Genomic DNA, 16,763 nt, shown 5'->3' on the forward strand with positions numbered 1-16,763 from the left:
TTTGTATTTTACCTTTAGCTTTTATAACCACATAAATGTTATGACATATTTAAGGTTTCAAGTTTTAAAAGTTTTATAGAGACACAAAAACTATGACATATTTAAGGTTACAAATTTTAAAAGTTTCATTTGAACTATGTCACATATATTTAAACGAAGGGAGTATTTTTATTTGGATTTAAATTATATAAAATGACAATGTCATTTTATATACTGTCACTATAGAGTTTAACCTTTACGGCAGATGGCCTAGAGTATTTTTCATCTCATTATTATGAGTGATTGCATGTAGTTATTTTTAGGTGAATTAACGTGAAAAAATTCTTTAATATTGTCAATACATATAAGTTCAACTCGTGAAAAAAAAACTTATTACTAATTAAAACTAACGAATTTCATTTCGAAGATTAAACCCAAAGTGAGGAGTAATTTGTTGATAAACTGACTCTAAACTGCTAATAGTTCAAGTAACTCAATAAAAGCTAGTACTCAAAATTTTTCAAGGCAATTTCATACTACACATTATAAAACTTATCACAATCATTCGAGATAAAGTCTAGTGCTCCTACCTAAGTTGTAGCACTTACTATATTTACAAATATTTTAATGCACGGGCATTGTCATACATAGGATAGGATTATTTTTCAAAATTCTAGGTCGGATACAAATCCAACTAAAAATAATATAGTAGTATAACTTTAAAATTTCCAAGAAATTAAAAAAGGTAAGCCTTTTGTTTTTCCTGATGTTCCATCAATAACAGTAAGATGTTTGTTAAGTACTACGTATAGATTTTGGTCACATATAGACAATAGAAAAGATCCACGTGTCTATAAATAATTTAGTAATTGGCCAAGACAATTCTTGTGACAGTTGGGTACTATGAGGAAAATGTGTACTTGTGCGAATATTGATGTTTACCAACAACATGAAGATTTGTTCTTCAAGTCAGCAGAGTGGTTTCAATTGGTTTTTTGTTAAGAAAATTCGAGTAGTTCAACACTTCAAATGTGTGGAGAAGCACCTACCTTTTTTGTTAAAATATCATGGTATAGCCAGTTTTCACACTGGTCAATAAAAAATAGCCAGCGTTTACCAAGTCAATGAAAAATAGCCACTATTTTGCTGCAACAGGGACCGGTCCAGTATAATATACGGGAGACTGGAGCACCAGTGCTCCAAACTCCAGTATATTATACTGGACAATTATACTTGCTGGAACTCCCGTAAAATTTGCGGGAGTTCCAGCATAGTTATCCTGGAACTCCCGTAAAATTTACGGGAGTTCCAGCATACGTATGCTGGAACTCCCGTAAAATTTGCGGGCGTATTTTTCCGGATTTTGAACAGTGTTTTCGCTCAGATTTAAAGTGGCTAAATTTTGATGACTTTTGAAACTTGGCTATTTTTCAACGACCAGTGGTAAATCTGGCTATTTTTGAATTTCTCCCACCTTTTTTGGTTTTTGTTTTTCACTCGGGTCTGCTACCTGCTTTTGGCCTCGACTAATTCGAATTCATGCCAAAAATCTCGTTTTGTGGGGATAAATCTCTCCCTACCAATAGCAAATCAATACTCAGGACTCGAACCTGATACCTCTGATTAAGAACAAAGAAGTAATTATCACTCCACCACAACCTTTGGTAGTTCAAAAGCACCTAACTACCACCACAAGGGATGTAAAGAATGTTGTGCACACATTTGATTAAGCTTCCTGAAGAAGATTTTACTTCTACTATCCCTGAAAGCAAATTTCCTTATGCATTTTGTTTTTAACCCCTCCACGTACAAGTAAATTTATAATTTGAACTTCCTTTCTAATGAATTTACTTGTATGCTAAGTTATAACTTCAACCACATCAGCAATCTTGGTACTGAGCATATTGGAAGAATTAACGAGATCATTCTTTTGATATATACGGTTTTAGACCCAAAATCAAAAAAAAAAAAAAAAAAAAAAAAAAAAAAAGAAGGAAGAATCATTTTGATCCTTTTCCTCCTTTTCCCTATTAATTCACAAGTAAAACCATCACCTAAATATAATATTAACAAACTTCATCTTGAGTTTCTTCATAGTAGTTTTTCATCATTCTCTAACTTTTTCTGTAGCAATTTCTCATCTCCAGTCTCCGATTCGATGTTCGGTAGGTGTAAACAATGGAACAAAGGTTCTGCTCTGTTGCCAAATCTGTAAAATTATCAATATCACATCTTCTAAAATGCCTCCTAGAAGCAATTTGCTTCTTCTGGGGAAAAAATGGGACTATGAACCATTAATAGTACACATAAACCATCTCCATCAGGCCACAAAAAAATACAAGGCGCAGAGGAGAAAAGATGAACTTTTGATGGATAACACTCGTCGAACTCCATCATGGAAACTAAATAAGCTTGCTGGTTCTCCGCCTTGATGGTCCTCCAGGAAATAGCTTTATGATCCATCCCAAGACTCGTTCCACCATCTGATGCAAAAGAAGAAATTATACTCAAAGACGAGGTAGCAACTATGAAATTCAATTACAAGGAGATGAGGAGGCCAAAGAGTGAGAATGGTTGACGCGCAAGAGAATGAACACCTGATAACCGGCTAGCAAGCTGTGTTATACTGTTATTCCAAGATCTCAAAATGAAAACTTACAAAATGTTAGAGTTTGTTGGAAAAGAGTGTTCGACTGGTTCGAGAAAAAATAAAGCAACAGCCCTATAGGTGGATTTTTCAAGGCACCGCTGCTTCATAGTCATTCCTGTAACTAGCTATTCTATGTTCGAACCTCTACAATTTGCGGATGTTTGGAAACTGATATCTGTATTTTATAATGTTTCTATATTTCTGACAGGTCGATAAAGCTCCAGCAGCTTACTCTTGAAGCATGGCTTAAAAATTAAATACAAATCCAAGGGCACAATGGTGCTCCCTTTTTGTTCAAAGGGGTGCTCTGTGCCAGCTTAAACTTCAAATTCGAAATAGAGTGAGAGAGAAGTACAAGTGTTAAAATGTTAAAATTGACAGATGAAAGGAGCAACAAGATAACTTTTAAGTCTTTAAGAGGATACAGGCATACAGAAGCAGTTATATTTTAGTCATATTAGACTACAAGAAGGTTCATACAGTATCCTTGTAGAATGAAAAGTTTCAAGCTATATAATATTACCTCATCACCTTCATCAGAATACATGGTGGTGTCGTGGATGGATAGAGCATCTGGTTGCCTTGCTTGGTTGTTCCCAGTTGCCATGCTTTGAGCGGTCAAAAGCTCTAATCTTTGTGTTTGAGTTTCAAGCTTTCGGGTCAAGTCCTTGTTTAACTCCTTTACTCCGCAAGGAACAAAAGAAAAATCCACCAAAAAATTTTAGAGAGAATATTGTTAGTATCCACCTTTAAACTAAAGGTGAACCCTGTGAAAGTTTAATTGCACTTCCCAAAGCACTAAATGAAGATTAAAAAAGGGCAGCCTGGTGCACTAAGCTACCGCCATGCGCAGGGTCCGGGGAAGGGCCGGACAAAAGCACTATATGAAGATTGAAAGATCCTGAAAAAACATGTGCAAGCATACTAGAGGGGCTGGCTTACAGAAGGAGACACGCGGCCAAAAAATGGTACATTTGCAATTATACATCGGTGATTTATGTAGACGCAACGGAAAGGTAAAAAGTGCAAAAGGAACCTAAAGTTAAGGTGAAAATATAATTTGACTCACATATTAGATCCAAAATGAAAAAGAATACTGAATGATATTACTAACAAGGGTAGTGCTGCCTTCATCAAATTACCTGCAATTTAGAGCATTGAGATGATTCCAGTGACAAGGCTTTCATCAACTCTTCTTTCTCCAAGGCTAACTGTAAGCGTCCAAGTTGGAAGAAAATTGTTCAGATCTTTGGTATGGTAAAAAATGCCTTAAAATATAAGCAGCTGAGCAGACAGGAAGTAGAGGGAGCAAATATGATCAATCTCAAATATTTTATGCGAAGGAAGCTACCTCAGAAACCAATGTATTGATGTTTTGGATCATCCTTATCTGATCTGGAGGAATTGCCGTTGATAAACTTTCAAGACTGAGCTGATCATTCTCAGGCAGATATGAAAAGGTTGGGCCCTCAGTACTGTGGGCTTCTAAGTTAGGGTCATCCATGGTAGTATTTACGACTTTATCTTCACCTGAACCAATACAACACCGTATAATTAAAATTTACGAAATTTACGAAAATGTAAAAACAAATATAAAGAGACATTCTGAAGATGTAATTGGTGAAATCTGACACCACATACGGAGATCCTCTGTTGAAGTTGATACATCTTTTTTACTAGGCATACTCCTGCTAACATCAAGTGACTTGCCACTACCAGAAGCTTTTCGTAGTTTCGCCTGCAACAGCTTCTTTTCTGTTGAGAGAAAAGAAAAATAAGAAGATCAATACACGTATTCAGGAAATTGGTGGGGAAAGAAATGGAAACCCTATATCACTCTAAATCAAGTACAAGCAAAATCACTCAAGTCAAAAATAGGGTCTCTAATAAACTGGCAGGGGAAGAGATGACACTTCAATATTTCTCTAAACCAATTACAGGTAAAACCACTTGACATTCCTTGATAATTTAATATTGCTCTAAATCAATTACAAGCAAAAAACTCTAAAGAGTCCAAATAGGTTCTAGGATAAAAATAACTGCAACACCTGCAGCATTTGTCCAAGCAGACTCTGAGAGAACGATAAAGCTTTTAAATATTCGAGGTTTGAAGATCAGATATCAGAAGAGGAATTAGTGTATATATTCAGAAGAGGAATTAGTGTATATATTAGAAAGCAAGACCAAGAGAGAAGAAAACTCAATCATTTGCTGGCGTAGTCATAAAGAAGACAATATTTTGAATTCCTGCATGATAAACTTACCAACCACTCGAAAAGAAAACACTCACACATTTCTTCTAAAAAAAGGTCAGATAAGAAATCATTCATTGTTTTAAAACATGTCGAATGGGCCTATTATTAATAGTCAGACCCAGACTTTAAAGACTCTCCGGATGCCATACTGTTTCAGCTTACAAGATAAGCATTATGCAAGATCCAAACAAGACCCCTCAAAACTGTTTTCCACAGTAGTTTGATACAGGAAAATTTTTCCTACAGCTAGATAAACTCAACCTCCAAAAGCCAAGCAGCAAATGCATGGACCTACATACTTCATTACAACAGTAAAAATATCACACACACTTCCGAAATCTGCAATCCAGTTGGTAAAAGAAAAAGAGTATTAGGTAATTATTTGCTTTGAGTATAATAATTGACTTATATAATAGTTGATGTCACCGAACAACATTGTGAAATAGCTTGTTTATATTGAGCCAAGCTGCCATAGGAGGAAGCAAGAAGTATTATCTATGTGAAGTTTATTTAAGGCGGTGAAGAGGAGACATCTATCAATATAACCGCAGCTCATGTATTCCTACAAATGAAAACCAACTTGTCATCTAGCACACAACCACTATCAGCATCTTACCGTCTTTTAGAGCATCAATCGTCGACAACAGATCCTGACGGTCCTTTTCAAGGCTAGCCATTTTCTTTCTGCAGAAAATCAAGAGAAAGTTGAATGAGATAAACACCCACATCTAATGCAACTTAGAAGTCAATGATTAAGGCAAAACGAGTCATATGCTACTCAAATATTTAGCCCATAAGACATGCGACTTTAGATAATTTATCTTTTTATAAACAAGATGAGATGAGTGCAAGTGGGGACAAGGAAAGCTGCTTTCTTTTCAAGAGGTAAGGTTTGGAGCATATAACGTTACTTTTGGGTGTAGACATGAAACATATTTCTTATTTTCAGAAGATCGATGTCAGGTCAAGGAACCCATATAATTAAACTCTTGGAGTTAGAAGTATTTTGGTACTTCGGCAAATTGCCATTTCTCAAAAGGAATCATAAAGTATTCACCAGTTGAGTGTAAAATATTCAGCGGTTTCCTAACTTATTCCAAGTCCAATTATCTGAGTGCAAAATCAAGTTATTGAACTTATTTTAATATTAGTAAGAAATAAGAATCCTCATGGGAAAATGTGAGTTGGCAGCTAATTTAATTTCTAGATTTTCCTTTCAAACCTTTTCATTCTCTAACATTGCCATTCTTAACATTTCAAACAGTAACTCTGTCCACACTTCCAGAGTATTTGCTTTCATTCCTCAAGCCGTATATCCTTAGTACCATATACCTTTAATCATCACAAGAGCACTCTAAATCAGCCAACTAACTGTTAACATCAACTCCAAAATAAGTGAACCAGATCAGATTTACTTGGTTTCTGAGATCTGTCTTTATAACCAGTTGCACATCTTTTCTATTATTGAAAAGCACAAGAAGTCCCTTGCCTCTGCAGCGCCAGCTGTTCCAAGACATATGCATGGGGCAGACTTGCAGTGCAACAGGAAAAAAGCATCAGCATGATTCCATTGTTTAATATCTAGTATGCGGGATATCCTTATCATAGTAATCAACTATTAATTTCACTAAAATGTTTGTGTTATCTATTTTCCCTTAGCTTTTATCCCAGTTATGATATCTTGCTGTCATTGATTTCCACCTGCATTAAACAAGAAAGAACGAAACCACAAACCATATTCCATTCTTGCTCCAAAAGAAAAAGAGGCATCTCCACTGTCGAAAAGGGTGGGTCGTCCAGAAAGGACAGGGCAAGGATAACAAAGAGATGGGAGGAGGGGATGAACAAATATAAGCGAAAGATGACTATGACCAGATCAGAGTTGGGAATGAAAATTATGGCCTAGACGTGTTCACGGGAAAGCTTTGAGCATACCTGAAAGAAGATATTTCAGCTTGTGATTTCTCCAATTCGCTCTCAAGTTTAAGCTCATTAGATCTCAGACGAAGTGCCTACAAGATTGTTTAGTCAAAGTTATTATCTCGGAGTGGAGATTATCATTTATCAAAAAAATAAGTGATCGCACTTAATCATCAATTCTGAAGAAAAGAAAACTAGAGAAGGCACAATTAAAAAAAAGAGAGAAGGCAGTCCCAATATTCTAATATCAACAGGAAATATAATCAAAAAAGAAACATGAAAGCAACCCTATGCATCGATAGAAAGAAAAATAGAATAGACAACAAAGATTGGACATAAAAATTACCCAAGTCAGCATTGTGACCAAGTTAATTTCAATTTTATTTTTAAACCATAAGAAGAAGGGACAAAAGATCAGACTTCACATACCACACCAGTATTACACGTGACGAACATTTATCAAAAACTAAGTATTACATGTTGACAGACATTGAAAAGATCCCTCGATGGAGGACTTAGCAGAGAATGTGTGAAACTAAAAATTCAAGACAAATGTAATTCCCTTGCAGATTTCTGTACAATTGATGAAGAAAGGCTAAATTCTTTGCATATGACCAATGCATTATTATGAGGCTACCATATGAGTTCTCCGATAGCCTCACTCTACACTTTTAAAGTGAATATATCAAGTGACTCCGCATAAGATGTGTTGGCTAAAGAGTAACCAAAAAAAAAGAACAAAAAGGGAACCGTATCTACAACAGACTTTGCTGGCTACACCCACAAAGCTAAGTCGCTTTCAAGTTCAACAAACATGAAATACCAATATAAACAACACTATCTACGATTACATTTTAAATACGATAGAGTTCTAGTGGAATACAGATTCTCTTTTGAAAAAGAAGGTAAGTTTCTCTTCCAATAAGTATAGCTCAATAGTTTCATTCAAGTTTTAAATTCTCAGTAAGGGCTTTGTGAAGGATTTGGTTCAACATCAGGCAATGCTATAGTTGGTTACCTTCTCTTCCAATCCAATCACTTCAGAAGCCAATAGCTTGGCACGTTCATCTGCAGCATTACATTCCAATTGTACGTTTGCATATTCCATTTTCAAAGCTTCAAGCTCAACCTACTTACATTGAACGTAACAAATAGAAAATCACGTATCTCCAAGATTATGGTAAGAATCAAGTCCATTACAATGAATAGCCAAAACTCATCAGGCTATGTTAGTACAAAGATTGCTTGCCAGATATCTGAAATAATCTCAATACGAGAAACCAGTTCATTCCACCATTCCAATTGCAAAAACTTTCTCCAATAATAGGATCGCAGATGTATCCTTTACTTTAGAGTTAAGATGAATGAACACAATCTTCAACAGGCATTAACATAGAAAATACGGATGGTACCCATTTACAAAATTTGTATCTGGAAAACCATTCAACATAACTTCGAGAATCTCTTGCCTTGCAGACATAGTTTCAGACTAAACGATGGTAAATATACTTCATGAAGCCCCTTCAAAAGAAAAAAGGAAAAAAGAGGGTTGACCAAGAACTAAGGTTCAAGAACAAGTTGTTAATGTCAAAAATCTATGTATAAGAAATAAAAATGTAAATCACTACAATTTATCAAGAAAAACAAAAATCATTAGTGCGACATGCTCAGAGAAGAAAAATTGTCAGATCCTTCAACATACTATCAACTCTCCAGATCAATCAAATAATTATTTGTAATAAGGCATTTCATACATAACTCATTTATAAGAGTCTAAATGCTAGTTATGCAACCCAATAGGAGAAAGAAACTAAAAATGAAGAAGGGAAGATCCGAACAACCACATTTATGAAAAACGAAGAATGGAAGATCCAAACAACCACATTTATTTGTACTGTTTAGAAACAATGGAACATATTTACACTAGCTTTCTGCAACATCCATGTTGTTCTACCACTTTCAAGATGTCATATCAACAATAGCAAAGCAAATAGGTCGTTTCATTTCTTGGTCGATCAACTTGAAAATGCACACAGATAAAATCAGTGGCAGACACTGACACCTGATAACACCAATTCGCAATTTTAGCTATGTTGTGCAATGTAATTCAAAGTGTCAACATTCAAAAAGGAAAATACAGATCATCTAATACAGAATAAGTAAGCAGGATATGTACAAACCAGTTGTGCTTTAATTTCTGCCTGCAAGTTTTCTATGTCGGCCTTTAATTGGCTTACAAAACTGCCCTGCAAAAAAAATTAAGCAACTGATTGGAGTAAGAAAAATCCATTCTTTTAATTGATCAACAAAACTTACCGAGAATGTTAGACATGTGCACACAATACTTAATGCAACAAACGGTAGCTGGTGTTACGCAAGTAAACCCTCAAGGAGAAGACGTGGACCACTTGTTGAAACACGTTCAGGTTTTAATCACTTGTGTACCGAATCAGTTTGAAATACAGAAGTCAACATCGGCTATAGTTAAGCCTTTGATGTTCAGCAGGTCTTTCAGAAGAAGAAAAAAAGATGTAGATCATGGGATGTAGCCCTTTTAGCTATCATGTGGGTTCTTTGGAGAGTAAGTACCTAAGATCCTTAAAGGAAAATGATTTGTAAAAATGAAGGCCTACATTGTGTTTCTATATTTTTTTTTTGTGCACCCATGAAGTTCATATTAGTACAGATGATTAGGTGTTATTTATAGCGAATCATAACTCTGTGTAGATTTTTCCAGCACATTAATGAAATAATTACTACTCCTTCTATTCCATTTTATGTGGCATCCTTTCCCTTTCACGTGTCTGTCTATGTATTCAGCCAATCTGTTTTACATATATGAAAAGAAAATGTGTACCTGTTGGTTATAACTCTCTGTCAGGGCTGAATTTTCAGCAGCTAGAGACTCTGCTAGAGCTCGCGAAGCCTCAAGAGCACGTTGCGAAGAGAACTTCTCTTGCGTTAAGTCTTCAATATGCTGTCAAAAATGCAAAAGTACACATCATACAGGTATTGAACAATTTAATACCCTTATGCAAAATCCTACATCCCTGAGAGTTATGCAATTATGCATGGCCCCTATCATCCCTGTTCACTGCCCCTCGATGTAAAAGTGAGTATTCTTGCGCTAGTAAACAAAGAATCTTTTTTAAAATTAAAGAAAAAGAAACGTGATTACCAATGTCCACTTCACATCAGAGTCTATTTATTACGATATTTAACACGTTAAATTATTTTACTTCTTTCAGCTTAATCTCTACACAACCATAGACCTTTCCAAGTGCATATACCACAATATTAAAATTAAATCAAATCTGACTAATGCACACCTCAAGGTTGCGGCAGTATTCTACCTTACTAATATTTTTTGCATTCCATTCAACTTTACCGACCCACCATCCATTATATTTTATAATGAAACTTTTTAAGTGTTCATATTTCAATGTGAAAGACTCAAAATCTTGCATTCAATTCACAGAATCTGTATCTTTGAAACTATATAGGAAATTTGGTAGCTCAAACTTCTGCAGTTCTCTCCTAGACGCATCACATAACTAGTAAGTGAACGGCTTTATTATTAGCGCAACATTCTCACTACTAAGGATAATTTTCAACAGCAGAGCACTTTTCATATATTAGCCATCACATAGAGTAGCTTCAAACTATATTTTGACTTCGAAGTATTAGCCATCACATAGCAGTAGCTTCAAACTATATTTTGACTTCGAAGACATCCTGACCTAAATTTATCACTTCTAAAGCAAGGGAAATAAATGGAAGAAAAAAAAAGACCTGTTCTAAAGCAGCAAAATCTTCATTCTGTTTTTTTGCATAAAACTGATAATGGTTGTCCATGTTGCCCGTGTCTTTCTCAGTATGATGATTCAACTTATCAGACCCCTTAGCAGAAAAAGTTGAAGAGTTCATCACGTTCATGGAGTTGGACGATTCCAAAGTGTCCGTGGGATGAACCTCCGGGTCAAATCTGTCTGCAGAAACTGATTCAGTTGGAGAAGGGGATATAGCAGGAACTTTTGAAATGCTGATGGAATCAAGGAAAGATGGACGAGATCTCCTCCCAACAATGGGAGGAGACATTTGTGAATAACTAGAAGAACTTCTTGATTCTGAACTGATGCCATCGTATCTAGAATCAGATGCCCAAGAAGATGAATTGTTGGTCATGTAAAAACCAGAGCTGCTAAACTGGCCATGCCCAATATCAGAAACCATAGAACTATTAGCTTCCACGGCACTTTCTTTTTGCCCAACTTCCAAAGAAGAATTTGTACTGCTGGTTGCAGGGCGCTTATAATCTATCAAAAAATGGGAATAATATGTCAGATTATCCAACCCCAAGTGATTAACTGAATAGATATATAGCACATAGGCAATGAGGTTTGCTAGGTACAGGAAAGCACAATACAAGGGATAAAAGTAAGTTAAAACAAAATTAAACATACCACAAAATTAAACATACCACAAAATTACCTTCATATGATGAGGAAGTCAACCCACTAGCCCAAGGATCCATATAACCTGGTTTTTCTTGCAGTTGAGGACCAAGGGAATTTTCAGGTGAAACATTAGAAGGTGCAGAATGAGAAGTACCACTATCTATTACAGAAAGATCCTTTCTGTTGTTATCCTCTGATATGCTTTTACTCAGACCATCATGAGTAAACTGACTGGAAATTTTATTGTAACTGGGGGCTGATGAAAGAAAATTAGCTGTAGAATGACTAGCATTAAATCCAGATCCAACAGATCCTAAGGCTCCATAGTTCTCCGTTTTCTCAGAGGAATCATAACTATTGCTGAATTGTTTAGACAACTTTGGGCTTTCATCACCCTTAAACACTTTATCTCCCGAATGAGATGACACTGAGATGGAAGAATCAAAACCATTATTGTTTCCACTAACAGTAGAAGAAGCACTAACATCATTATCATTGTTGTATAAAGTATGAGTTGAACTAGCATTAGCATTATAGGAAGAAGCTAAACTACTGTTCTGGGCAAGATCAGGATTCATGAAATCATGCTTAACATCTGATCGAGATAACTCTAAAAATGCTCTACCAACTGCATCAGATGTACCAGCCCCACGAGAGTCAGTGATTCTTGTGTGTTCATTTTCCAAAGGTTGATTCTCAAAGCCTCCATCCGAATTGTGAGGTTGATTGTTGGAAGTAGACTTTTTAGCCCTCTGTGCTGCTCTCTGTTTACGAAACTCCTCTAGCTGCAAATGATACAAAATAAAGAATTAAAAGATCATAGAAACATTGCACCAAAATTTTAATATAAGAAAAATCATTCTGATACTCCAACCAAACATTCACCAAAATCAACACTCCCCATCACACATTGTTGCTATTGCTAATCAAGGCATTACAAATAGGAATATTCTTTCTCAAAAGAATAGGCATAAGGGAAAACAGAAACTACAGAGGCAAACACTATTCTGCAAATGGTCACCCTAGCTAAAAGATAATGTGCATGTGAGATTACAAATAAAATAAGTATTGAGAAGATCCCATTGATCTTAATTGAAATTCAGATCATTCAGGCTCAACGGTCGTTATCACCGTTACATGTTGTAGCAGGTAACCTGCCTCAAGATTACGAAACCCATTTTTATGGAGGGTTACTGGTAGATATCATTTGAGCGGCCTTATAAAAATTGCATTGTCGTGCATATAAGTTAAACTCATACAAAATCAACACTTTTGCTAGCAATTCGCGCATACCACAAATCGTAATCAGCTCATTAGCATTATTCAGAACAAACATAAAGTAAATTGGTCAAATAAACAGTAAGAATATCCTTAACTAAAATACTGATTATTTTCCGCCAATCTAGTAATTCAACACATAAATGAATCAATAAATACAAAAGCAATCAAATAAAAACTTTCTAGAATGTTCGAATTCGTACCTTCTTTTTCCCAGCTTGCAAATGCTCTTGCTTACGCAGCACCTGAGCCGACGCCATTAAATCCAAAATCTCAATCAATAAAACTAGAAAAAAATCACTTAAATCATTGTCGAAAACCCTAAAATAATTATCAGGCTGCCCTCTAAAACACAGATCAATTAGCAATGTAAGTGAATCTGTAAATCAGTTGGTGCCCGAATGGAAATAAATATAGAATTGAATTGCCGTTCACAAGTATTTAATGGGAGAAAATTGGAAAATTTTGAACGATTGAGGAGGAAAATGAATCCTAAATTCGATTATAAGGAATCCATAAATTGGATCGGAGAGGAAGAAAATAGAGGGAGAACGGCTCTTCTTTTTTTTTTTTTTTTTTTTTTGTAACTTGATTTTTGGAGCAAGATCTCTCTTTCGCTCTCTTCTCTCTTATTTTATTTTGGGTGAAAATCATTTACCCTCCCCAACTTTGTGTTAAAAATCAAACTCCCCTCAACTTTGAACATTAATCATTCTCCCCCTTTATCCTACACAATACTTTTTTTGCCCTTGAATCTTCAATTTCCTCCTCAATTTAATATTTTTTTATGATTTTAGATATAACTTAAATTATGTAATATCTATTATAAATTGTAATTAGAGTTCATTAAAATTATAAGTAGAATAAGTAATCAGAGTCAATTAAAATTACCTTATCTTTATGATTCTTATTTAATGTAATGCATATTAAATATATATATTTAAGTTATATTTTCTTAGCGACAGAGCTAGAAATTCATATAAGAGGATTGAAAAACACCCAATTTTTTATTTATTTCGGATTGAACTTGCGAGCTAAGATAACTTGGGGTATTTTTCAATCCTCTTATATGAAAAACTCGGATTGAACTTGTGAGCTAAATTAAAATATGTGATCTAAGAGAATAAAGTTCATTAATTTCTTAGCACACACGTTCAATCCGAGTTTTTCATGTAAGAGGATTGAAAAACACCCCAAGTTATCTTAGCTCACAAGTCCAATCGGGAAAAAAAAAGTTGGGGTGTTTTTCAATCCTCTTATATGAATTTCTAGCTCCGTCGCTAAAAAAATATAGCTTAAATATATATTCAATATGCATTACATTAAATATATATTCAATATGCATTACATTAAAAATAAATATATTGAATAAATATCTCTTATAATTTCCATTATTTATTTTTATTCTCTTTCTTTTTATTTTTCTTTTACTTAAAGGCTCATATATATTTATTCCTTTGAAGTTTTTGGGGTTGAGACATATACACCTTTAGGAATCATTTAGTTCAAAGTAGGGGTGTTCAAACCGAACCGTAAAACCGCACCAAACCGAAAAACCAAACCAAATCGATCAAAAAATCCGACTAGGTTTGGTTTGACCTGGTTTGATATTGAGTAAAAAAACCCGAACCAAACCGACATATAAATATATAAATTTTATTTATATTTTTAAGACTTTGTAGTGATTTTTCTTTAGAAAATGTAGAAATATTTGGAATCCTCTCATGTATTAACCTTGAAAGTGCAAATTAACGAAAAATTATTGTTAGACGACTAAGAAAATAACTATCATGTGTTACTAAAAAATTTCTCACATTAGAATATTTTAATAGATCATATGTTTGTCAATTTTTTTCATATTTACTAAACATATATTCACTTATCAAAGCTTTATCTATAATTTTAATAACGTAAGATTGAAATAATATTCATGTAATAAAAAAACCCGAAAACCCGAAAAACCCGACAAAACCGAACCAATTCAAACCGATATAATTGGTTTGGTTTGGTTTTGATAGAAACCGAACCAACCCGGTCCATGTACACCCCTAATTCAAAGACAAATTATAGATGGATTAGTAATACAAAAATTAATTGAATAACTTTTGAAATATTAACCAAACATTTGATTAAAACTTTGAACATAAGAAGCGTGGTTCTGCATATTAGACATAGGAAAGAAAAAAGATCGAGTCTCAAGTGATGAGGTAATTTGTCATCGTAGTACTAATTTCTGTAATGTTATTCCGTATTGCAGAAAATAATCTATAGATTTTTGTATAACTTATGCTTGTATTATTCATACAAAAAAAGCGAAATATAATTATTATTTATGGTAAAATTTATACTATGATTGTTATGCAACCAAACAACGTAATATACTCAAACTTAAAAACAACTTGTATATTAGTTATGCTCCTAATTATGTGTTTTTGTTTGACCAATTAGACAGCGATAAACTGATGTAATAGAAGCTTCTTTTTTTCATGAAATATATCTTGATTTTGTAGGTGGCAGTGACTCGAAGTCGAAACACTATGTTCGTATTAGCTTAACAGAGAATTCATATAGTGTCAATTTACACATATTCTATGTAAATCTCCAGTAATTGAAACATGCAATGAAATGGATCTACAATGGAGGAAAATTCTAGAGGGAAGGAAGAAGAAGATTTTCTTATTTCTGTTGTAGCTAACGTATGAGTACACTGTTCTTATATAGAACAGTGTTAACTACCTCTTAACCGACTAATTTGTTACCCTCTAACTTTCTCTAATTACAAATTGACCCCTACAATTTACCCTATATCACAACACTCCCCCTCAAGCTGGAGGGTGGAATACATCGAGCACTCCTAACTTGTCCAAGGGTAACTTGTGCTGGGCTGCTCCAAGTCCTTTTGTCACTAAATCTGCCATCTGTTGCTTTGTGGTAATGTAGTTAGTTGTAATCATTCCTTCCTTGATCTTTTCCCTTACAAAATGACAGTTGATTTCTATGTGCTTTGTTCTTTCATGAAAAATTGGATTTGTTGCTAATGCTGCCTTACTGTCACAATGTAGATGTATAGGTTCCTTCACTTTGTTTCCCAATTCTTCCAACAGACCCTTCATCCACATGCGCTCTGCTACAGCTGCTGCCATGTTTTTGTATCCTGCTTCTGCAGAGCTTCTACTAACAGTTTGCTGCTTCTTGGATTTCCAGGACAGTAGAGAATCACCTAGTTTCACCACATAACCTGTCACTGACCTCCTAGTATTTGGGCAAGCTGCCAATCTGAGTCACAGTATGCTGTGAGCTCATCAGTGGCTCCACCCTTTAGTAGAATTTCCAGACCTGGCCTCCCTTTAACATATTTGACAACCCTTAGAGTTGCTTCCATATGTGACTCTTTAGGATGTTACATGAACTAGCTTAACACTTGGACTGCAAAGGATATGTCTGGCCTTGTGATTGTTAAATACAATAGCTTGCCAATTAACTTTTGATAGCTGCTTGCTTCCTGCAACTCTGCATCATTGACATTGCCAACATGCTTGTCATACTCAACTGTGGTAAGCTTGTGGTTTTGTTCCATTGGTGTGGATACTGGCTTGCAAGCACTTAGTCCAACTTCTCAGATCAGTTGCAAGGCATATTTTCTCTGATTGAGTAAAATGCCTTTGTTGGATCTCATCACTTCAATTCCCAGGAAGTATCTAAGTTCCCCTAAGTCTTTCATCTTAAAGTTGCTGTGTAGAGTCTCCTTTGCCTCCTGAATCAAACTACTATTACTTCCTGATATTAGAAGATCATCCACATATTCCAATACAATGACAATATCTGCCTTATCCCTTTTGGTGAATAATGAATGATCATAAGAGCTCTGAGTGAAACCAGCTTGTAATAGTGAATGTGTTAACTTGATGTTCCACTGCCTCGAGGATTGCTTTACGCCATAGAGGGATTTAAGCAGTCGACATACTTTAGACTCCCCCTGACTGTGAAATCCCTGAGGTAGCTGCATGTAGACTTCCTCACATAAGTCCCCTTGTAGGAACGCATTGTTGACATCCATTTGAAAAAGAGGCCAGCCTTTAGATGCTGCAACAACAATGACAGTTCTGACAGTCACCAGCTTAGCAACAGGAGAAAAAGTTTCATGATAATCTAAGCCTTCCTGTTGTGTGTAGCCTTTGGCTACCAATCGAGCTTTAAACCTTTCAACCTCACCATTGGCTTTAT

The 16,763-nt window shown here is 35.1% G+C and overlaps 1 protein-coding gene across 1 annotated transcript; it reads right to left on the reverse strand.

Moving 5' to 3' along the window:
* On the reverse strand, positions 1,955 to 13,134 carry LOC109235647. The gene is made up of 13 exons (XM_019401833.1): positions 12,743 to 13,134; positions 11,296 to 12,046; positions 10,597 to 11,120; positions 9,662 to 9,781; positions 8,985 to 9,050; positions 7,823 to 7,933; positions 6,820 to 6,896; positions 5,501 to 5,568; positions 4,271 to 4,384; positions 3,981 to 4,159; positions 3,772 to 3,840; positions 3,153 to 3,308; positions 1,955 to 2,462 (listed from the first exon to the last, which is right to left on the reverse strand). The coding sequence occupies exons 1-13, from the start codon at positions 12,797 to 12,799 to the stop codon at positions 2,382 to 2,384; spliced, it is 2,373 nt and encodes a 790-aa protein (XP_019257378.1). The 5' UTR covers positions 12,800 to 13,134; the 3' UTR covers positions 1,955 to 2,381.

Source organism: Nicotiana attenuata, chromosome 12 (genome assembly GCF_001879085.1).
Source record: "Nicotiana attenuata strain UT chromosome 12, NIATTr2, whole genome shotgun sequence".
In the NCBI taxonomy this organism is placed as follows: Eukaryota; Viridiplantae; Streptophyta; class Magnoliopsida; order Solanales; family Solanaceae; genus Nicotiana; species Nicotiana attenuata.